The following is a 24,876-nucleotide window of genomic DNA, read 5'->3' as shown; positions in this document are numbered from 1 at the left end:
AAACTCAAACATCAACTTTGGCATGAAAACAATGCCACGCGTACGCGTACTCCACGCGTACGCGTGGATGGCCTTAAAAACTCATCGACGCGCAAGCGTCATGCACGCTAACGCGTGGATTAAAAATTTGCCAAATCGACGCGCACGCGTCAACCACGCGTACGCGTGGATACTCTCGTGCCCCAGGCACAAAGCTGGCACAGTTCTGGCACAACTCTCTGGAAAATGGCTGGGCATTGGGGTGCAGCACTATCGGCGCGCCCGCGCACATCACGCGCACGCGTGGATGGCGCTTTCTGGAAGATCGGCGCGTACGCGCCAAGTGCGCCCACGCGCAAGGGGTTATTCTGCTAAAAATTTTCTAAGTTAAAAACTGCAGAATTCACAGATTTAGACCCCAATCTTCCAATGGACATAACTTCCTCATTTTAAATCATTTTTCATCCGTTCTTCGAACGGCATGGACATCCCGGATCCCATTTTATTTCTAAACAGATTTGGCGCAAAACAGAGATCCGTACTCCAAGTTATGTCTCACCAAAGTATGCCCAAAAACCATATTTTTCATAAAAACCACAAAGTGCCATTTCAAAACAAACCATTTCCAACCCTTTTCAAAATCAATTAAAACATGCCAATTTCATCCCTTTTCTTTGAAATCAATTGAAATGTATCAAATTCAACGTCAAGCCTCCTCGACTCACACATTGACACATTACCACAATTCACAAAACCGCCATATAACCATTTTTACCCATTTCAAACAAATGACTAAATTACAAACACATCAACATGTCATACACCCTTCATCATCCCAATTTCCAACAATACTATTTCGATTCAACCATCATTATACATGATCAATATCATACTCACTATCACGTGGTTTCATCCCCAAATCAACCCCAATCATTCCTCAAACATATATCACAACATACATATCTCTCATGCATTATCATACCATCAAGGCATCAATAATCATGATCACATATATGACCACATAACATACCTCAACCAAAACCAAACATACCTCATCTATACAATTTCACCCAAAATTACCAATTTCCACACTTCAACTCCTCAAACCTCATTATTCAATAACCAACCCAATCATTCATATATTCATTATCTGAAATTCATCCAATCACTTGTGTCATCATACAATGCACACATCAACTTACCTTACTTACCTCTTTTCGGCCTCTGGCCCAAAATTCACGGCCTCCGGCCCAATTTCACAATTTAAATGCATAAACCACAAATCAATACTCATTACCCAATATATCAAATTTTCAATACACCAAGCATACAAGGCCACACAATTCTCAACCCAATCATCAATTCACATTACATACCAACTATGCATATTAGCACCAACCATTTACACAATCCAAACTTAATCCTAGGGGCATCTAGCCTAGGAATTCTCATCACACCACACGGTACTTAAATGAAACTTAAACCGTACCTCTTGTAGCCAAATCAATTGAGCCTCTTCTTTAGAAGTCTCCACCAACCTTAGTTCCAAGCCTCACCAAAGCTCCTCAAGCAACACCAATCTCCCAATCGTGCACCAAAACCATCAAATGCACTAACATAACCAATATTACATACATACATCAACCTAGGGCTCATAAAGATGATAAATCACAAGGGTTTGAGCACTTCTTACCTCAGCCCATATGAAGTAGGGATAGAACCCACTTAGAATCCATGTTGGAGTATCTCTAAACACCCAAAATCACAAGATTTCAACACTAACTTTCCAAAAACGTGTAACCGTGGGGAATTTCGAAAACTGGACAGAGATGAATGGAATACTCACCACAAAACTTAGATAGAATTGTAGAGGATGAGAAGAGCGACGCGTGGCCGCAAACGGCTCGTCAATCGGAGCTCCGTAGCTCAAGTTATGGTGGTTTGAAGATCAAAGAGAGTTGGGTTTTCTCTCTTCTCTTCTCTCTCCCAATTTCAGCGCCCAACACCCCTTCTTTAGGGCAAAATGAGCTGAAATGCTCATAACTAATGTTTATATATGTTGGGTCTTGGGCCCACTTAGGCCCAGTTCACTTATTTTTGTCCGTTGGCCCAATTTTGGACCAAAACCTTTAAGATTAGCGCTCTAAATCGCACTTCAAATATTTCTACCTCCCCTAATTATAATTCCTCATTTCTTAATCTTATTTACTCATAATCAATTTTCTCAGCTGCAGTACCAGACAGGTCTCAGCCGGTACTGCCGGTCAAAATTCCACTGCGCGCTTTTACGCAGAAAACTGTCTTCCGACTCGGAAAAATTCACTGAATCCAAATATCACATTGAAATCATCAAATTCCAATCGCCAAATCTTCCAACCATATTCGCTCCTACTTAACTCACTATTTAATTAATTTCGGTTAGACCGGGTATTACATCATGGCCTTTATTTTTCTGCCCATTCCTCTTTAACCCTTCAGGCATTCTCCGACGCTGATTGGGCTGGTGATCTCACTAATCGCCGTTCTACTACTGGTTACTGTTTGTTCCTTGGCGACGCTCTCATTTCTTGGCGTGCTAAGAAGCAAACGTTCACTGCTCGCTCAAGCACAGAAGCTGAATACCGTGCCCTCGCTGACACCACTGCTGAGGTTATATCGGTTCGTTGGCTTCTCGAAGACCTGGGTGCTCCTCAGTCGTCCCCTACTGATGTTTTTTGTGATAACCACAGTGCTATTCAGATTGCCCATAATAATGTGTTTCATGAACGCACCAAACACATTGAGATTGATTGTCATTTTGTTCGGCAACATATTCTTATTGATGCTGTTCGTCTCATTGCTGTTGGAACACTAGATCAGACTGCTGATATCTTCACAAAAGCTCATCACCCGACACGTTTTCGGACTCTGCTATCCAAACTCAGGTTGGTCTCCTTAGCTCCCACTTGAGTTTGAGGGAGAATGTTAGAGAATCATTAGAATAATCATTAGAATCAATTTAGATCAATTAGTATTATCTATATTTATATAATAGATGTACATTAATTGTAGGATTCTATGTCTTTATTACTTTGATTCATTTAGCACCTATAAATACCCCCTGTATATTGTACCTTTCATCACACTGAATAATACACTTTTCAAATTACTCTCTCAGTCTCTTAGTTCTAACATGAAGGATCTCCTCGAGGGCTTCGTCAGTCACCAAAATCTACTTGTCTATGAGGTAAACTGCATCGAGGGCTCCCATGTAGTAGTTGGCATAGAATTCACGAACCCAAGATGCATTCCCATCCCCGCTGATCAATCCAATCATCAGTGAACTTTCTCATCAGCAAGGATCTGGAGCTTTAGCTCAACATGGAGGCTCCTCTTTTGAAATTCGGAAAACTTGAGCTCTGAGTAGAGGTTGGAGAACTTAGACGGATCAGTAGAAGGTGTACTCTGATTAATCTGGCCTCTCCTACTGATCGTCCTCTCAAATTGTGGTTTATCCACTGATTCAGTAATTTGTCGGGTTCTTCCCCTCTTACTGGGCTCTATGCCCTTTGTCTTTTCCTTTTGTTTTCTGTCGGTCATCCTGTAAAAGAATAAAAAAAAGTATATGTGAAATGTAATCACACGGCAAACAAAGCAAGGGGTATACATAAGCAGCACTCAAGGGCACAGAAGCAATATTCTCAACTTAATGCCAAAACAAGAAATAATGAATCAAATTACATGGTAGCTATAACATGTAATTCAAAACATAAATGAGACATATAGGCATAAAGCATAAGAAATTGATGAATGAATCAACAAGAATAATGGTCAACAAGGCAAGTATAGCAAGTTCAAACACCAAAATGCTTTCCAACACTAAAATCGCAAGATTATATGAAAAACGGGAAGTTCCAAGCCTAATGTAATCCAAAAACCAATTAAGGACAAACGAAATGAATTAAATGATTTACATAGGCCAAAATTTGTCAATCTTGTAAAATTAGGCAAAAAGAACCTCAAACATACCAAATGCAAACATTTTGGTCAATTTAAAACCAATTCAAACTCCATCAATGCAAATAGGTAAAACAGGAAGAGAATAAGCAATGATGTCAAAGAATTGACCAAAATGTTCAATAAAAAGCATTTTGATGTATGTTGCAAATAATTGGGATGCAAAGTCAGAAACAATACCAAATAACAATAATAAGGAAACTTTGCAACACAAATGCATCAAATTCAGCCTTAATAACACAAAAGCAACAAGATAGCTCAAAAATTCGGCATGATCAAACCAATAAATTGCAATTCCAATTCATCCGCACATAATACATATTCACTAAACCATATCCAGCATGTAAGATAGCATAACAGCGTGGCAAATAGCAATAATAAAGTAAAAACCAAAGAATCCAGCAATCAATATCATGGATTAACAGAATTCAGACAATCAGATCAAGTAACCAATTTAGCTCATGGGCAACCTATCCATTAATCCAACAAAAACATCAATCAAACTGGTTCAACAGAATATAACAGCAAACTCAGAAAAACAGTAGTAAAACAGTGAATCTCCACCATACATCACCAACTTAGAACAATTCCAAACACATAGAGCCAAGAATCAGAAACTAGTAACTAACTAAATTAACCTAACCTAACCTAACCTATAATCAACTAACAGAGAGAATTAATCTAACTAACCAATTAACCAAATCAAACTAACTAATCAAAATTAACTAAAATGAACAGAAATTAAAAGAAAAAAAATAAAATAAAAAATATAAAAACCTGGAAGTAAAGCAAACAGAGACAGAGTAGGGGGTACAGGGTTGCTGGACTGAGCAGCAGCAGTGGTGGTCGGCCACTGGGAGTGGTGCCGGCAGCAGTTGACGTGCCGGAAAGAGAAAAACAGGGGGGCTGCTCTGTTTTGGTGTTCTGCCGTGGAGAGAGAGAGAGAGAGGTGAAATGGAAAATGGCACCAGATGGGGAAGAGGAAGAAAGATACTGGACGCGACGTTGAGGGTGTCGCGGCGGTGGTTAATGGAGGAGGGTGCTGGGGTCGCGGACAGGGGGTGGTTCGCGTTTGTGGTGGTGTGAGGATGGGAAGAAAAGAAGGAAGGAGAGGGGATTGCGGAGGTGGGTTGACGGCAGCGAGGGTGTTTGTCGGTGGTGGTGGGTTATGGTGGCTGATAGTAGAAGGGTGAAAACTGAAATGGAGGTTGAGGGTGGGTGAGGGAAGAATGAAGAAGAAAGAAGAGAAGCGTGTGTGCGTGTCCGAGTTAGGGCATTCGCATATCAAATTCGTGCTTAAGCATCTTCCATGCATACGTATTTGTTTGTATTTACCTGACTCTCATAATTATTTGGCTTGTCTAATTGACATTAATTAATTATTAATTGTTTGTGATTGTAACTTGATTTGGATTGTGGTAGCATGTAAGTGCTTATTTTGGGGTGGAGGCCTAAATTTGATATTGTTGTGAGCCGGAAACCGAAATTTAATTATTTTAGACCGGAGGCCGTGACTAATTGGATTGAAGACTGTAATTTAGTAAGTTGGTAAAGGTTAACATGCACATTGACTTGTGGTGGATTGTGTGTTGATTGCTTTTGCTTAGGTCAGAAGTCACGATTGATTTATGTTTAAGGTTTAGTAAAATATGAAAAATCAAACTGGTTTAGTATAGATTTAATGAATTTATGCTTGGAACAGATTGGTCATTCATACAGTTTAAGTAACTTTTAAGATTTTATAATGGAAATATGAATTTGGGTTTTTAATAAGTGTTAGTTTTTGAAAAGATTCACAAGACAAACGATGATTACTGTGGTTGAAAACAACTTTCTTTTATATATCCTCTTATGACAATTCCGAAATTTCTCTAGTGAGACCGTGTGGTTAGGTTCTCACCCCTTACATATTTTTCTTTTTAGGACGGATAAGGAGCTAAAGAGTTTCTTCTGCGCATCTGATTGTGTTGTATATTTATATATTAGTTATAGTTTTTTCTCGCCTTAGCTATTATATTTTTGTAAAGAGAGATAGGAATTGTAATGATATTTATGTTTATAATATTTGTACGTTACTTGTATGCGAAGTCTCATATATATATATAAAGATTGTGATTGAATTTGTTTATATAAGCATGTTTGTAAAAAGAAAAAGAACTTTTAATTTTTCAAAGAAAACAGCGATACAATTTTGAGTTAAAGACTCTTATTTTATAGTATATAGAAGTCATCGTAATATCCTCATTATCAGAATGGCACAGCTGAAAGTGTGGCATTCTAACAGTAAGGATGTTACATAAGACAATTCTAAAATTTACACAAAAGAGTGACCAACATCAGGAGATACTGTTTGAGATCTTTCACCCCCAAGACTTTAGGAAAAGCTGTTTCAAAATCAAAGTTAGATGGAGGTAATGCCATATTGCTCTCTTCTGAGTCAGACTCTCATAACAGCTAGTACTGACAATAAGCCGTATAAGTTTGTACTGCTGGAAGATAGTTCATCTGAATCAGGTATTGGAGACGAAATTCCTTCCTCCAAGAATAAAAAAAGAAAATACAATTTGAGAAAGAAGGTTCAGTAGGGTAGTGGAAAGAAAAAAGGGAAGAGAATGCTTGTGTTGATGATGATGCATTTGTGGAGGATGTTTCAATGACGAAGTTGACATTGGATTTGTTAGGGGTGCCAGGGCTGATCTTTATAATGCCTATGATCTGGGTTTTAGAATTTGATAGTGCAGATTTATGTCATTTTTTGGAGATGAAAATCTTACCGAATTCAGAGGATGAGCTGGATGAAGAGGGCAAATCAGAAGAAGTTTTTCCAATGTTTAGGCATAGTGCTAGGTTTGGTAAATTGCACTTGGAAGTAAGCATAAAGTTCAACACTAAGTAAAATTTCAAAGAGGCATTGAAGGAGTTTACTATACAAGAACGAAGGCATATTAGGTTCAAGAAGAATAATACCAAAAGGGTTAGGGCAATGTAAAGTGAAAGAATACAAGTGGATAGTCTATAATTCAAGGGACCATGAGGACAGTTGTTGGCAAGTTAAGACCTTCCTAGATGATCATACTTGTCCAAGAGAGAATAAGAATAGGGCAGCAAATAAAAATTGGGTGGCTTGTAAGTTGGTGAAAAAAGTGAGAAAATATCTCAATTTGGCATTGTAAGGCTACAACATTCTTTAAGATCAAATACAATTTGTCACTTAATAGAAATTCAATCTCACGGGCATTTTATTATGCTAGGAATGTAGTTTATGGTGATGCGAAGGCGCAATATGCCTTGATAAGGAATTATGGTGAAACTCTGCTGAAGACCAACCCATGTTCCAGAATTTAGATATGCACAAAGCTTTTGCCAAGTGGTGAGGTAATTTTTGAGAAGATGTGCGCTTGTTTGAGTAGATGCAAGAATGGTTTTAAGGCTGAGTGTCATCCACTAATTGGACTTGAAGGTGCCTTCTTGAAGACTATGTTCGGAGGACAATGATACAAGTATAAAGACTTATACTAGCTTCCTCCCCTAATCTATCTCTACCCTTCCTCTTATGGGTCGAGTTAGAACATCCCTCTCCTCTATTCCTATTCATATGAAGTAGGGTAAGATATATTCCATTTTATCCATAAGTAAAGTAAGAAAGTGAAAACTTGAGTCAAGCAAGATAAATCCTATTGGCTGTTGGACATGATGCTAACCACCATATATACGTCATTGCATGGACAATTATGGAAGTGGAGAATAAGGATAACTAGAAGTGGTTCCTAGCGTTGCTACATGTAGATCTTAGTGACTATAAGACACATGGATGGAGCTTATGCAAAAAGTACTCCTGTAACTTTACTTCATTTCACGTTAATCTGGACATGATTGGTATAAAATTATTGTAATGTTTGATGCTAGGACTAATTTAGATACACGATGGTAAATGAGAAGGATTATTATGGTGAATGAGCAATAAACTTAGAGACTGTTATGATAAATGACCGGTTCGAGCTTCCTGTAATGTGGCTCCCAGTGCCTATCATGGGCGATGATTATTTCTATTGACAGAAGATGAAGAATAGGAGATGGATGGAGAAAACCAGAATGAGAGGAGGAAGAAGAAGCTTTAGGGTTTATAAAGGGAACAGGGACTAAATTGGGGAATTGTACACTCCTATCCGTGCCATCTAGTTATTATGCTCATCCTAGGTGGCAGTGGTTGTGCCACATCAGCAAACCAGTTGCTGACTCATGTCGGAATTGGCGTGAAGGGCCAGTATGTAGCCCAGAGCGCAATTTTGGGGTCCAAAATAGTGCAATTAGAATCTCAGGAGCCAAATTGGTGTACAGCCCAAATCTGGATAACCACTTTGGGAATTTAGTCAATCCAATTTTAAATACTTTAGAAAAATTAAATAGATCCAAATTGACATGCAAAGTATAAAATTATAAAATTGGATCAAATAACACATGTTAATTGTTAATTCAAGTATAAGACAATTCTATATTTAGATAAAATCTTCACTTTTTATATATGATTTGAGTTATAATTCCTTAGACATTGAAATAAATGTCTACATTTCAATTAGCACATCCATCAGTCATTTGAAAATATATTTGAAATGTAGTTATTCACTATTTAAATTTGGCTTTGGGCAATTTCACTTTGCCTAGGAAGTAACAAAAAAATTAAAAAATTTCGGTCCCATCCAATTGAAAGAGTTATATACATAAACAGCTTGTATATATCATTAAAATCCAGAATACAATATATTTCAAAATTCTTCAGAACATTAAGTTATGAAACTTTACCCTTTCTCCTAGGCAGAATGATAGAATTGAACATGTCACTGCAGTAGTAATGTTTATGTACTGTTACTGCAGCACAAATGTTTCCAAATGCTTCATGGCACTATGTATCTTGTTCCAACTGAAAAAATGCCATGGAAGAAAACAAAATACCCAGCAAGCAATACTATATTTCATTTTCACTTGGAGACAAAAACCTTCACATGTTCTCAACAATCCTATATTTGCTAGTTTCACTCATTGTCATACCTACAAAAATTCTAGCATCTTGGTGAGAAGGCTCTAAGCAGCAAGAAAAGAATATGGTTTTTATTTATAATTCAAGAAACTACAGTTGTGTTTCCTGATCTCCCACCACATGATCCGAGACTGTTCCCTCGGATGATACCTCCTCAACCTCATCGGGTCGTTCGACCCGGGAAGGATCCGATTGAGTCTTGCTGGAATCTCCGCTGTCAGGGAGTTCTACTATATCGTCTTCAGGTGGACACCAAGTTTTTGGTGAAACCTGATGCGCTTTCTTGTTTTCAAAGGCACCTTCAGAGTCCTTGAATTTGGCTCTGGCAACAGGCCTTGGCAATGGGAGCTTGCCCTCAAGAAAGCTTGAAGCACCCGAAACTGGCGGAAGATGAGGCCCAGGAGCAACACAAGATGCAACCAATTGAAGCACTTCAGGGGAAGGAGACAGTCCGGATGAGAGTGATGGACTTGAATCTTTTAAATTTAGAAGAGGCAAGCTGAGGTTGGATTCGACCTGTCCTCGAGTTGCTGTGTGAGAAAGTAGAGGAAATGGTGGCCCCGATGGAGTTGAGCTTGAAGCACCATTATCAGCATCGCGGTTGCTGGGGAAGTCCCTGCTGGATCCTGCAAAATCTGCAAGACCCCGATCAAACTTAGGCGACCTTCTCCTCTTCCTCTTCTTGAGGATACACCTGGGATCCTTTGGCAAGGATGGAGGTGGTCCAGGAATCACAAATGGAGGAATTGTTGACTTATCTTCTCCATATAACATGCGAACTGATTGAGCAATTGCTGATACTGTAGGTGGCAGTTCAGGATCAGGATGCTTGGCAGGGGGACTCACGGCTTCTCGCAACCAGTGTGGAAGCTTGTCTTTTGAAGTACTACTTCCAGCTACATCATCTCCTTTTGAGTGTGAAAGATCAGGTCTAATGGCGTTAGATGCCAATCCTGAGCCCATTGATTCACCATTTCCCACATTTGCACGATTATCGCGCAAATCGTTGGACGATCCATCCAGAAGTTCTGGCAACTTTCCTCGCTTCCTGTTTCCTTGTTCATCTTCCTTCTGCCGTATATCAAGGCCACCTGAGCAATTCAAACCTAAAGAACCCAAGGAACTGGCTCCAAAAGAATTGAGCATAAATGGGTGCTCAGAAAGAACATTAGAAGTCCCAGGCCTATCAGATGCTTCAGCAGAACCATCTTCAGGTAGTTTTGCTCTGTGTTTGTCAGAACTCCAAGATGGTACTGGCACAAACTGATCATTTTGCAAACTAGGTCGATCCAATGTCCTAAAATGTGGCAGACCAGACACAGACTCACCTATCCCTAATTTCATGTCGGTCAAATGGTTTTGAAATTTCGGAGGCAAGATGAATTTGCTCCCTTGTAAAGCTCTTTCCATCATTCCATCAGAGATTGGAAAATGTGCAGCTTTGGTAGACTTTGTCATCTTGGAAGATCTTGGCACAGGAAAAGCTGGCCCCTGAAAGACCTTTACTTGTTCCTCTTCCCACCTCCCTGATAAATCATCAGGCGTCTTATACCTTGAAAACTTTAACTTGGGATCTCTGAGCATGACATCCCAATTACCCCTTCCATGCCTACGGACACCAATCCAGAGGGAATCGAGCTCATCTTCAGACCATCCATCTGATTTTGACTTCTTTTTTAACGAGCTACTTGATCCAGAGCCGGTTCGCATCATTATGTTTTCAAGCACCTTCCTATGGTTTTCTGGGAAAGATGGGAATGGGGTTGGTCTTTGTCCCAAACCCAAGGTGGGAGGAACATCCCTGTCTTGCTGATTATATCTGAACAAGTCTTCAGGGGGATTTTTGAAAGTAGGTAGTGCTGGCATTGTTGGAAGGTCTTGCCCAGATCCATTCAGAGGTTCAAACCTGCCTCCTAATGACAAATTAGGTAAGAGGTCCAGATGTGAATTTGCCATGCTCTTCGTTGTAAGCGGAAATCGTGCCAGTAACCTTTCATCAAATGGCAGATTTGGCAGGGCCATCTTCTCCTGGAAAGCAGAGAATCTAGCACCTGATTTTTCAAATGCATTGGATTCCTTTCCTTTAACAGAAGGTGGGAACTGCAAAAAGCAAATGGATATGAATTAAAACCACACACATAAAGCCAATGGCAACCCAAAATTAAGTCCAAACTCATCATACTAAGTGAGCATACCGGAACAAATGGGATATTGCTATCAGGGATGCTATTTTTGAAACTATGTTTAACATTTTCAGTCGAGGCATCTGGTATTTTGGTATTTGGTGCCATTTCCTGACTTCTGACCTCTGCATCCATGGATGTCCCAGAGCAAGAGGCAAGATTGAATGGAAATTCTTGTCTGACTCCATGTCTATTTTGTCTCCAATTTAACTTGGGAACATTACTTTCTGATGATTCCATCTGGTTAGCATTAGGAGCACAAAGTCCCAGGACAGGCAACAAATTGTTGGGGGGCATAGAGTTTGAGGTACTTGGTCCGCCCTTACTATGGTGATTTGGGACAAAAATGTCAGGTAGAGTACGGCTTGGATTATTCAAATGAGCATCAAAATGGTTGCTCATTTTATGTTTCGAAAGCCTGTCGATCCTTGAAATGGTATCTGTGGTGTTGCTGTTCTGAACTTGTGCTTCTGCAAGTTGACTAGATTTGCTGTCCACTAAGTTGACGGAAGGCACCTCTTGAACGGGATGCATTGCTCCAGCTCCTATGTCCCCACCCTTAGTATTAGTTGGAAATTGTGGGAGTGGCTCAACTCCTGGGATTTCCTCAGGAGGACGTGATGCTGCTTCTTTCTTCCGAGCAATTCGCTCCTTCTGCCGAGCACGGAGCTTAGCACTGTCCAATAATAGAAAGTGTTTTCAGCATTGAGAGCACATTTAATTATGAAGCTTATACCATTCCGGAAAACAGTACCAATTACGAGTGCACAACATAAATACTAGCTTGAGAATTAGTATTACAGTGAATAATTCAGACCAATATAGAAATAATCTAAACAGTACCAAGAAGGAGGTAAAATATACCATATATAACCAGTTTGTTTAGCTGAAATTAATGTATGAGAATTCAAACTACCATGAACAATTTAGCAGACAGCAAGTAGGACTTTATAAATGCTCCATAAAGGACAAATTTATCTCTTATACTCATATTTAGTAACTGCAGAGAAACTCGGAAATTTCAAAGGCACAAAACATACTATTTCGTCTTCAGAGCCCGTCCTGCTGGTGTATACTCACGTTCGGGTTCTGGCTCTGGCTCTTTTTCCTCCTCACCACCACTCTGGTAGAAAAAGCACATCAATAAAACATTAACATCAAGAAAACAACGTTCAGGATACTGAGATGTTACCAAAGGAGCGAACCCTTTTCATTTGTCTTCTAAAGCTTGTTTAAAAGTAGGTTTACTTAAAATCAGAAAGAAACCAAATTACCTCACTCATTGTTTCAGTTGGGTGCGGAGCATATGCTTCCCTATAAGAAACAGCTTTCCTCTGGCGCTTCCCTCGACCAAGAGCCGCTTCCTCCTCACTTTGATATTTCTCCCACCTACAAACCAGATTATACGCAGAAGAAACATTCAGAACACTAGATAGCTAATTGTGCTGCCAAATAATAATGATGATGATGATGATAATTGTACAACCATCATTTCTAGAGATATAACCTATCCCAGGTTTCATTTAAAAGGTTCTGATTTTTCAAAAGCCATTATCTCATAACTGTAGCACCTTTACCATTATATGGTTTAGAGCTAAAATGATAATTCTATTCTTTTTAAATAGGTAATTAGGTGCATAAGTAAACACTCACACAACTTGATTTAGGTAAAATGTTACAGAAATAGAGGATACAAGCAAGTAAAAGGTCCTTGCCTCACACGCAGTAGTCTGTCCCATTCATTTTCTTCATTGGCAATCATAACAATATCATCTTTCTTTTCAGAATTTTGAGTAGACAAATCATCAGTTCCGTGAGGAGGAGATTCATCCACTCCATGCTCTTCAGTTGGCTCATCATTCCACTCGACCGCCTGGATAAAAAAAATTACAATCATGATTAGGGGCATCGTTGTCTTTATATATCTAACAGTATGTAAGCAAAGTGGAATATTTCAAAGAAAAAAAATCAAAATAAAAGAGAAATTAACCAGTCAATTGATGCAGAACAAAACATTTGTAGGAGAGAGAAACTTCCCATCACACTAGGATGAAATGGAATTAATTTGCTGAATATTAGCGCAAAGGGAACATAAGCATCAACAAACTCTGTTTAGAACTTTTAGATACTCTACACATTAATCACAAATGAAGCTTTGAAACAGCTCCTCTAGAACCAAGTACAACCATTTACTACAGTACAGTAAAGAAATTTGCATAAGCTCTTAAGATTACTCGACAGAAAAATAAATATCATCGTGTAAGAACTTAAACTACAGTGGAAGAATGGGAGAGGGTCCTCGTCCAAACATATACATGCAAAACAAGATTCATGTATTCACACCACACATCATATAACTTACCAGTACAATTCTACCCAGAATTTAAAGAAATGATAGAAGACTGTATCAGACGCAAGTGAATTATTTTACCTTCACTGAGCCAAGCATATCATTCTCGGTATCCCCTTCAGCAATATCTGTTGAACCATCTTGAAGGTCAGATCGATCAAGCAATTTAGAAATTGCATTTTCATCCCACACAATCTTGCTGCTGCTATCCGTGCACTTGTCTTTGTAAACATCTCCCAGACCACCAGTCCTCTTCCGTTGCTTGTGTGCTACATCTATTATCGTCTCATCTTTGCTACTATTGTTATTTTCCGTTGTGTTCAGGCCAGGAGAATCATTAAAGAGTTCTTCAGTTCCCCATTTCAAAATATCTTCTATTTCTTTTTGAGACCCAGACTTATTTACAAAAAGCTGATCAAGCATCAGTTTCTTCTTGGCAAGTTGTAAGATGCGCTCTTCAACACTAGCACGAACCACAAGCCGGTATACCAAAAGTCTCTTTGACTGACCAATTCTGTGTGCTCGATTCATGGCTTGGATATCAGCATGAGGGTTGAAATCGGAGTCATAGATGATGACAGTGTCAGCAGTCGCCAAATTTATCCCAAGTCCACAGGAACGGGTAGATAACAAGAAAACAAATCGACTCTTGTCTTGGTTAAAGCGTGCAATTGCAGTCTGACGATCAGCAACAGCAACAGAGCCATCCACCCTCTCATATGTTTTAGGCCCAAACTCTATGGTCAAATAGTCCTCAAGGATGTCGAGCAGCTTGGTCATTTGCGAGAAAATAAGAACTCTGTGTCCTTCCTTGTGTAAAACCTTTAGCATAGAGTGCAGGAGAGTAAGCTTAGCTGAAGCCTTTATTCTCATTTCATGAAGAAATTCAACAGACCCAGAATCAGGCTCAGTTCCTGGTATGAGATATGGATGATTGCAGACCTTCCTGAGTTGCATAACAATGTTCAGCATAGATTGTTGAGCAACCCCTTTTCCAATATTCCGCAATATTTGATAATTCTTTGTAAGCATTGCACGGTAATATTCAGCTTGGATGGATGACAACTCAACAGGAACCATTCTTTCTGTCTTGGGAGGAATATTCTGCATTGCATCCTTTTTAAGCCTACGAAGCATATGAGGAGCCACAAGTTTTTTCAATTCATCAACCTTTTCTGCAGTTGTAAGATCATTAAACTTCTCCTCAAATGAAGACAGAGAAGGAAATGATGCCGGTTGTAAGAAATTGAGCAAGTTGTACATCTCACCAATGTTGTTCTGGAGAGGGGTACCTGTCAACAGTACACGATGTTGAAAAGAGAAGGTATTCAACAAACTGAAAAGCTTACTTCCAGAATTTTTCAGTCGATGTCCCTCATCAACAACAAGAACCTCCCAAGGAACTCCGCGCAAATGAGAAGAATCAGCCAGAATCATTTCATACGTAGTTAAAAGCACATTGAATTTAAAGGCTTCTGTTTTCTTATTCAACCCACTTGGATCATTAGCATGCCATTCATATTGGCGAATCATGGCTCTTGCTTTTGCGCAGCCATGATATTCCACAACATTCACATCCGGAGCCCACAGCGCAAATTCAGCAAGCCAATTAGGCATTGTGGAAAGGGGTACCAAGACCAAGCAAGGAAGTTTAGCTTTGAATTCAAAATACAACGATGAAATAAAAGCACAAGCAGAGACTGTTTTCCCAAGTCCCATCTCATCTGCAAGTATCACATTTTTGGACTTATACCAGCATTTACGTAACCAGTTGAGAGCCTCAAGTTGATGAGGAAACAAGGCACCTCCTTTCAGCTCCTTAGGTTGCTCCGTAAGATTAAATATATCATGCCGATGTTCATTGCTTTTCCTTGCTGAATTTTCCTTTGATGCATCCCTTTCAAGAGTTAGGGCTTCATGCTTATGAAAAAGTGTAACCAGATGAGAAGACTTTTGAAGCACAGGTTCATCTAAACTTTCCCAAGTGCATTCATCATAAGGTAGTCCAGTCCATTTTACAAATGCTTCAGATGCTCCATTTTTGGAAGTGCGGAGTGCAAGAACTCGCTGTGGCTGTCTCCAACGCTCCTCACAAATATTTATTATTGATACCCCATACTTCGCCTTGTAATTTTCTAGTTTTCTCTTGGCAAGAACTTTCAACCGGGATTCAGAAATCCAACTATTATGAATATTAGATTTTCCTACCCACTTAACTAAAAATTCATAGGAGACTTTCTTTCCATCTAGACAAGAAGATTCAGCCACATTAGCAACCAGAACTTTATTCTCAATCACATCGGTACTCACTCCCTTCTCCATATCCACTTCTTTCAGTTTTGTCTCAAGAGTGGCCGGCATTTCACAGTTTTCTGGAAGCCCACTGTTATCATTGCTTCTTAAAGCAACAGTGATACTCTCCTCCACCTCCATCTTGTCACTTGCTTTTTCCAAATTTTCAGCAGAAACGGTAGAATCATCCTGATCATTACTATCCCTGGGACAGGAATCTAAATCATCAGTAGGTTTACTCAATGAATCTGCGGAATTTCCCTTCTTACTTTCCTTTGTTGTAGATCTTCTGTATACATTAATTGTTTCCACTCTATTGGAGTTTGTCAATGTTTCTTCTTTACCAGAACTTTTGATATCATTTTGTGGATCATCAACAACATTTTCAACTGTTTCAGCATCCAAATCATTATCATCGGTGGAATTATCCTCCACTAGTCTATTCTGGTTTTCTGAGATTGCCTGATCACCAGGTGAGTCATTTGAAATGGTCAAAGATCCATGTTGTATTGTGTTTGCATTCTCACCCTGAATTCGACACCCTAAAACCCGATCAACCTGAAAGTCAGATACGAGTAAAAAATAAGCCATGATATTCACATAGAGCATACCAAGGAAAGCAATTTCTTTAGCAAATAGATGCAAACCATCTAATAATAAGCCCTTCCTTATGGTTACCTGCAAAGATTCAACAACAGCACTATCATCACGCATCAAAGTTCCATCCACATGCCTTCCTGCTATATCCGGATCATTTGATGTGTCTTTTATTAGCCGAGAGATCATCTGCATCCAAGTAAACAACAATCACAGACTAAGAATAAACACATGCAATAGCATCTCAACAACAATGGTGAACATGTACTAGATTTCAGCCAGTATATTGATGTAAATCCAAGACCAGATCATAAGTATGATATACACTATACATTTTCTGTACTTATATAAACCACAGAATTTGGCATTCCTAAATCTAACCAAATGCGCAGAAACTAAGAAAATACATATAATTGGAAAGGATATTCAGTAATTCAGTAATAAATATATAAAGATTTTAGCTCCATGAATAAACAAGTCAATAGTGGTAATATTGATAACTTGATATTAAAATACATAAATATCTAATCAAAATATAAATTATGACAAATACATAAACATTAAAATATATTAAGTAATAAATATATAAACGTGTTATCTCTGCAAAAAAAATAACTTTCTACAAAATAATTACCTACCAACAGTAAAATCTAATGACAAAACAAGTGCAGCAAGATTTACCTGATCTTTCTTCTGGACTTCAGAATCTTTCTTTCCAAATTTCTCTTTTGATCCAGATGCAGAAATGCTATAAGTTACAGATTTCTGCTTCTTTGGTGTTTTATTATTAGCAGACTTACACTTTACAGATGTATTGACAAAAGTTTTCCCCTTTTCAGTCCTACGCTTCTTTTGACTAGTATTATTATTAACATCTTTATGCTTCCTTTTTCTCCCCTCCTCTCCACCAACACCAATTGCAAGAACAACTGTCTTTTTCACAGGCATTTGATTACAAGATAAATCAGGCTTTCCTTCCAACTGTTCATCAGTTGACTCTAAATTAGTATCTTTAGAAGGAGAAACAATTTCCGTTGCAGGTGAAGATGCCCTCTCATCCACAAGGAAAACTGTTGGGGAAGCACTTGATTTTTTGTCATCAACATCGGCACACGATGAAGTTCCTTCTATGGAACTCCCAACAGATGGGTCACATGGTTTGTTTGCATCCACTAAGGAAGAAAATGGTTTCTTATCAAAGAATTTCACCCCCAAACTTGAAATAGGCTTTGCCTTGCTTGATGACCTTTTCTTGGAAACATGTTTATTTCCGAAAATTCGGGAAACTTTCTCAAGGCAAAGTGAGTTGACTCCAACTTGTGGCTTGTCCTTAGCTATCTTGGTCCTTGCTCGTTTTGAAATTGACTCCAAATGGTCCATAGGCTTTAGGTGATCATTTTCTTCAAAGCAGCTTGGACATTGCCACTTCCCCGTGGGGATGCGCTTCAGGAGATAACATTTTCAGATTATCAGATACAGAGTCAAATAATGAGAATGATAATTCATAATTGGTAATACAAATTATAATAATTAAAAAAATTAGAAAGAACTCAGCACAAAACCAGCTCAAATGAGCATACCTTAAGAGGTGGACTAAGACACTGCAAATGATAAGTGCGAGGACAGCTATCACAGCACAACAAGTTGCCACCAAGATCACAGACCACGCATTCATAGTAATACTGGACCAGAAGTTTTATCATATGGCAGTTAGAACAGCGAGTAAAAAATAGAATTTAATAACAGGAAAAAACAGAGCCATTAAACAGCGCATACAATATGCAGGTAGGGAAAGTAGGCAAACACCAACCAGAAAATTAAAAAGTATTCAAGAGTGACAAAAATAGTAAAAGCCAACAAGGCAGGAAATTGAGACAGACACCATGGAAGAAGAGTTCTAGGTTTTCATGGACTCGGCAGTGAAATAGTGCAAAGATAGGTAATAAAGGAAGGCACCCAGTTAGGTGTCATATAGAAAACAGAGAGAATGCTCAATTGTGTTTGTGCAATTACAATCAATGAACGAGGTAATATGTAACTAAGCTGCAGCCTAATCACTAAGTTACCATTATCATGATATTTATTGTTTCGACAGTGTATAACACATCATATTTCCATACCAATGTGGCGGAAGTGAGAAAAAATCTAGCAACAATTGTATTTGAGTAAAAGATACAAACAGCCAACACATAATAAAAGAAATGCTAGAAAATACTAAAGTTAACATAATCAACTTCCTATAACTAGTCAGTCAGTATCTATACTAGTAAATAAGCAAAATCCAGCTCCCAAAGTAAAAGATGCCAACAATAAATTAGCATGATCCCATTCAATCCTAAACCAAAATAGAAAAGGAAACAAGTAATAACATGATGTGCTGAATATAGCCTCACTAATCACGTACATTTTTCCTTCCCACAATCAGTTTCCTCCAACTATCTAAATCCCAATACAAAACTATGTGTTTTCACCTTTCCGATTGGCAGAAGGAGACGGCATTCATTATACTATCAAGCTTCCAGATATTTGCATAAAGACTCCTAGATATTATTGAGGAATGTACGGCATGTATTCCGTAAAAGGAAGTTTGGAGAACTTCCTCACATTTCATTTCAGAGATTTTCAGAGGAAAAATGGCAAGAAGACCCCTTGGCCAGGTAATATATTAGCTATTATTCGGGTCCTACTGTTGGATAGGGATACCAGGGGTTTTAGGGACAAACTCATTGTTTTCATGACAAGCTCGTGATTTCAACAGTTAAGTGGATGTAGGTTCTCCATTGGCAGACACACTCTAAGGTTTAAAAATTATCTATGCTTTCCTTATTCCTTCGTTTATAAATCTTTTGTTATTCCTTTTTTTTTCTTCTTTTGTCCAAAGGGGGGAGCCTTGGAGCATGGTTGAGTTTTCTCTATGTGATCTCAAGGACATCACAGATTCAAAACATTGATGCTTGCATCAGATTAGGTTGATTACATTGCACCCCAAGCCCTTTCTTAGACCCTATGTAATGTGGGATGCTTTGCACCAAGTTGCCCTTTCCTTTTGTTGTCCATTGACTCCATTCAGAGGATATCTTGCCCTGTCTCTTGTATTCTTCCATCCTCATCAATCATATTTCCGATTATAAAAAAATATATAAATGATTTTGCACATGTGAACATAATTAAATGGCCCTGACGGCCATGATGTATTTACATAACAATATGCATGCTTCCCCTTTGCTCTTTACTGGTTGGGTTTGCAAAACTTGACATTAGAAGTGAAGTATTCCGATTATTATAAATAATCTCACTCATAGCACTTATCTTAGTGAAGGGCTAACTTAAAGTAAACTCATTGACACCAAATCAGGCATATATAAAAAAGTAACTCACCCCGTCATGTCCTTTCTTCTTGGACGAAGATTGATCAGTCGCTACTTCAGTCTTTAGCATGCGTTTGACCGAAGCACTCCTAGATGATTCAGATGTGGCTGAATTGTCATCTTTACCATTTGATTGTTCTTTACCGTTGGATTGCTCTTTACAATTGGGCTGCTCTTTACCATTGGATTCATCTTTACCAGAGGATTGATCCTGTCCTAAAGGGAGCTTTCTCCGCTTACGCTTTAAAACCCATTTACTGTTAATCATTGTCGGTGCTGATGAATTGTTTTCCTTCATTATTCATATGCCTCCTACATAAACAATCAAAACATTGACCATAAGCATATTTCTCTCAACAGATGTGAGTAAAGTTTAACTAACCATTACAAGAAAATAATAGAAGTTTGCCAAACTAATGAAGCATTCTCATAACTTATTCAGAGTATACATGGTTCCATTATTCCAAGATTAAGTGTTCCTCATTATCTGTTAAACATACTAAAGCCAAAGGCATCAAATCTCCCTAACATGGAAGCAAACAAATTTGATTCAAGAAAGAACTTGAATAGCATTACCTAGGTCAGTATTGCAGAAGAGTTTAAAATGAATAATAGCGTTGCATTCTCTTAAGAAACAAGGAATCGATTGCCTACATGATCCAATTTCAAATGTTAGGCCACAGCATGATAAATGAATAACACTTCAAAGAATATGACATAAAAAGACTTGCAATGTTCCCAATAAATGAATATGGAAACAACAGGTACAACAGGTGGTAAATTAGTTCGGATACTACAGATTGACAAAGCAGGATCAGATTATCCATACCAGCATAGATATACAATCAAATAGTACACCGTTACATACAGCCATTGAATGCGTTGAATTTCGTGAAGCATATATACAGAACCACAAGCCACATTCATTTGAGAGTCTAAGCAAGATCAGATTATCCATAACAGCATAGACGCGCAACCAAAAAGGACAGTGTCATTTACAAGAATTATTGTGCTGAATCTAACAAAGCATACACATAGAACAACAAGCCACAGCACATTTCAGCATACCACAAAATCACAAAGAACAAACTCAAATTTCAGCAATCTACTTCCAACCAGTCAAGCATTATGCACATTCAGCTCAAACCAAGACCCAGAATCCCCATTCAAGAAACAAGTGAGCTCAGAAACCAGTTCAAGACCCAAGTGTCAAAACACACGAAATTTACAAACTTTGCAGCAAGAATCACAATCACAGACCAAATGGGCCCAAGCATCAAGGGAACAACACATACAAACCGCACCAAATTGGAACAAGCACACAACACATACCCACAAAACCCCAAGAACCCAAAATTCCCAGCAAGAAGCCACAGAATAAGAAAAAAAGGAGCAGAAACAATAGAAATTAAGAAGCGTACCAATCTCGATGACGGATCAAATAGCAATAGGGACACGATTTGCATGAGATTGAAGGAGAGAAGTGGGTGTGCAGAAAAGGGGGTATTAGGGCATGGGAAGCAAGGAAGATGAGAGATACGAGGCGAGAGAAAGAGAGAGAGAGAATGGGGGCAGACAAATGAATAAATAGATAGAGAGAGAAAGATAGATAGCTGTTGTTGTTGTTTGTTGATGTTGTCTTTGTAGAGAGAGAGTGTGTGTGTTTTTTGGTGTGTGTATTTTAGAGAGAGAAAGACACACACAAATACGGATTCGCCGGGGTCATAGGACGGGGTTACCCTCTGACATGGCAGAAGAGAGAGAAGATAAAAATTGAATCTTTTTTTATAAATTAAAATTTTTTTAGAGAGAGAGAGAGAGAGAAAGAGTTGTTGAATGTTGATGTTGTTGCTGTTCTTATTCTTGTTTGTTCAACCCCAAAAAGCCACTCTTCCACTCTCACACTGCCACGTGGCACCACCACGAGTCATTGCCCCCTAATGTTGTTCTTTTTTTCTCCTTCTCTTTGCGCTCTCTAATTCTCCCTCACACGCTATTCTCTTTGTTTGATGAATGATTTATGCTCTCTAACCAGTGTTCTGTGTTTTTAGTTTCCAATCATTTTTGAATATCTGAAAATTTTTAGAATGATCAACGCACATCAATAGCTTAGGTTTCTGCATGTGTATTACTTTAATGGCTTTTGTTACATTTTTTAAGTAATAAATAATAATAATTGTTTGTTAATGCCCTTTAACTTTTTCTCATTTGTCAGCTTTTTCTTTTCTTAGAAATTGGACTTTGCCCCTTTAATTTTCAATCTAGTTCCATATCTTCTATAAGGATGATATTTTTTTCCCTTCATAAATCACAATGCCATATTTGTTTTTAGATTTTTTTGGCCATTGCTAATAGATTCTACTACTATTACTAATATCATGCCTCTAAAAATTTATGTTTGTGATTTTCTCAGAGTTCATAAAAGGAAGTCAGAAGTTACCTTCTTTTGATAAATACTGAGTAACATTATTTCATGACATATAAAGTAAATATTTATTAGAAAATCTGCAATTTTGTTAATTGCTATTATGCACTTGTTTATATAGAATTCCCCCTCTTAATTTGGTTCGATGAATACAGTTGTGAATTTCAAATGAAGTTTCTTTCTTATAACACTTCTTTCTTGCAGAGACTTTAATTTTATACTACTTTTGAATAAATACAAATTGACTTGCATAAAATTTTGGAAAACAAAATTTCCTTCTTTTGTCATTTTCCGCCTTATTTTTGTAAAGATCATTTATTATGAATCCATGAATTAACTATTTTCTATCTAATGGCATTTGAAAAATATTTCAAAAGTTGCATTTTATTAATTGCTATAGTGTAAGATTATCTAAATAAGATATTTTTTATTTAATTTGGGTGATTAATATATCGAAGAAAAATAGTTATTTTATTAATTGGTATTATATTGTTGAAAATAATGTATTGGAGACCAATAGTTATTTCATTGATTGTATCATTTAAGATTTTCAAAACTAGGATTTTTTTATTAATTATGCTGGGTTTTACTCTTTTCAGTTGAACAGTGTTTGAAATTTTATTTCATCTTTTTAATTGTGTTTTTCATTTTTAAATAAAGAAAATATTGATTTTTTTGTCTTTTTTTTGTTTTTTAAAAACAACATATATATTCAAATTTTTTACTTATTTAAAATTTGAAAAAATAGGATAATGAATTAAGGCTCTCAATTATCCCTCCTTTTGATTAAATATTGCAATATGTTATTAACTGCTCTTTAAAATACGTCATCAGAATAAGATTTCCCATTAACTTCGATACAGGTATTCAACTATATAGTCATTCAGATATAGATATAGATATAGATATAAATATAGTGCGTTATGGTTATCTTATCTATGAAAAAATACGATTATAGATTTTTTTTTTTTAAACCCACCTTAAATAAGATATATTTTAGATCGAGTTTAATATACTTTTGATGAATATATACATTATGATTTGAATAAACACTTTTCAAAATGATTGTATCAACAGCAAAATCTTATTGTAAATTGATGAATAGACATGTTGGATTGATTATTGAAACTTTTCTTTTGCCCCAAATTTTTTTTTATAAAAGTATATGTAAATGATTAAACGTGCTAGACGGACTTAATCACAAATTTGGCATGGTGAGGCATAAAATGTGCATGCTTTTGATCAGTCGTGCGAAGTAAGAAAGTGTGGTCTTTGAATTTGTTGAAGAAGCACAAGCCATGCATGAAGTTTTTTTTTTCCCGCGGTATCCCCTTACTCGGCAGGCCAATAACTAATTTGTCGTGGATCAAAACTTCATTTAAGGTTTTTGTCGCTGGTCAATTGGTTACTGCATGCACAAAACGGAATTCAAACACCCAACACTTAAGCAAACTAGTGAACTAACTACTAGACCAACACGATTTGGTTTGCATGAAGTTTAAGTTATTAATAACAAATGCATGAGTTAGTCAGAGGATCTTTTTGGCCAAATACGACATTCTATGTTAATTCTTAATTGTCTTATGAGATAGATTAGCCATTACATTATATGTTCTAGAAATAGAACTAATTAAAATCAAGTTGCAAACAGAACACATCAATAAAAATGAAAATCATTATATGAAAACTCTTGAATTTCAATATAAGAATAAGATTAGATAGGGTGTGTGTGTTTGTCTCTCATAGTCAACCACTCTTCTCTTAACCTCATCTCTGTCTAGATTCCATAGCAAGTGTCCTGTTCTGAAATGAGCATCTTTGCCTTTATTATTATTAGTAATGCCATCAAACTAACTAACCGAAAATCATGAACAGCACTTTATTACATACATTATTTTTATTTTCTAAGGTAGCGACCCTATCTGAGTGATGAACATAATAGCTTACATAAAAGTGTTTGATTGAAGATTGATGAACATAAGAGTGATAGGCGATTATTGAATATGGAATGTTATGTGTTTCTAATTCTAAAACCAAATGTAAGGAAAGAGCTCATTGTTCACAAACCCCACCTTCGTGTCCATTTCAGTATCCGTCTCATTTTTCACATGGTTGCTCAGGGATCATGCTGTTCATTCTGATCCATCACTTCATCACAGATGATACAACTTTATTCTTTTTTCAATCTTAGTTCCTTAGTCAATGTTGGATGACAGAAAGAATTGTCAATAGCCATCATCATAAGCAAATTGCTCAACTTCTTACCCCTTGAGACAAGGACTATGCATTAGGGAGTCTTGAGATTTTACCTTGTGCTTTCTTTTATTGTCTTTTATTTTACAATAAATATTTCAGGATTTCAAAATTAGATGGGTGAAGTAGGGAGATAAGCTAATATGCAGGGTATCTTAAAAGAAAAACAGGTCTTTCCAATATCAATTATCCTACCACATTTAGAACATATTGTATATGATGCTCTTGAAGAGTAAAAATACATAATTATGAAAAATAAACAATTTAAACACTAAATACATCTATGGAACATTTTAAAATAATAACTATAATATATGTGTTATAATTGATCATTTCCCTCTTTTCTTGGCCACAAACTAGAGTGGTACTATAGCTTATTAGAAGATTTTATACCATCC

The 24,876-nt window shown here is 37.4% G+C and overlaps 1 protein-coding gene and 1 long non-coding RNA gene across 3 annotated transcripts; both read right to left on the bottom strand.

The window, feature by feature from the left end:
• Positions 1 to 2,976: 2,976 nt before the first annotated feature.
• On the bottom strand, positions 2,977 to 5,294 carry LOC140178039 (uncharacterized). Its single transcript, XR_011870084.1, has 2 exons — positions 4,753 to 5,294; positions 2,977 to 3,559 (listed from the first exon to the last, which is right to left on the bottom strand). It is a non-coding gene; the product is annotated as an uncharacterized lncRNA (long non-coding RNA).
• Positions 5,295 to 8,685: 3,391 nt separating this feature from the next.
• On the bottom strand, positions 8,686 to 21,631 carry LOC112792402 (protein CHROMATIN REMODELING 4). Of its 2 annotated transcripts, XM_025835631.3 has the most exons (12): positions 21,222 to 21,631; positions 20,377 to 20,450; positions 19,811 to 20,112; positions 18,013 to 18,114; positions 17,114 to 17,875; positions 16,514 to 16,621; positions 13,625 to 16,393; positions 12,909 to 13,066; positions 12,468 to 12,582; positions 12,234 to 12,316; positions 11,206 to 11,869; positions 8,686 to 11,110 (listed from the first exon to the last, which is right to left on the bottom strand). In XM_025835631.3, the coding sequence occupies exons 3-12, from the start codon at positions 20,096 to 20,098 to the stop codon at positions 9,101 to 9,103; spliced, it is 7,059 nt and encodes a 2,352-aa protein (XP_025691416.1). In that variant the 5' UTR covers positions 20,099 to 20,112; positions 20,377 to 20,450; positions 21,222 to 21,631; the 3' UTR covers positions 8,686 to 9,100. The 2 variants fall into 2 exon arrangements, with proteins under 2 accessions (XP_025691416.1, XP_025691417.1); XM_025835632.3 differs by lacking the exon at positions 20,377 to 20,450 and having other exon boundaries at positions 21,222 to 21,559.
• Between the last annotated feature and the right edge of the window lie 3,245 nt (positions 21,632 to 24,876).

The sequence above is a fragment of the Arachis hypogaea genome, chromosome 13 (assembly GCF_003086295.3).
Source record: "Arachis hypogaea cultivar Tifrunner chromosome 13, arahy.Tifrunner.gnm2.J5K5, whole genome shotgun sequence".
NCBI lineage: Eukaryota > Viridiplantae > Streptophyta > Magnoliopsida > Fabales > Fabaceae > Arachis > Arachis hypogaea.
This window is presented reverse-complemented; position numbering and strand designations above follow the sequence as displayed.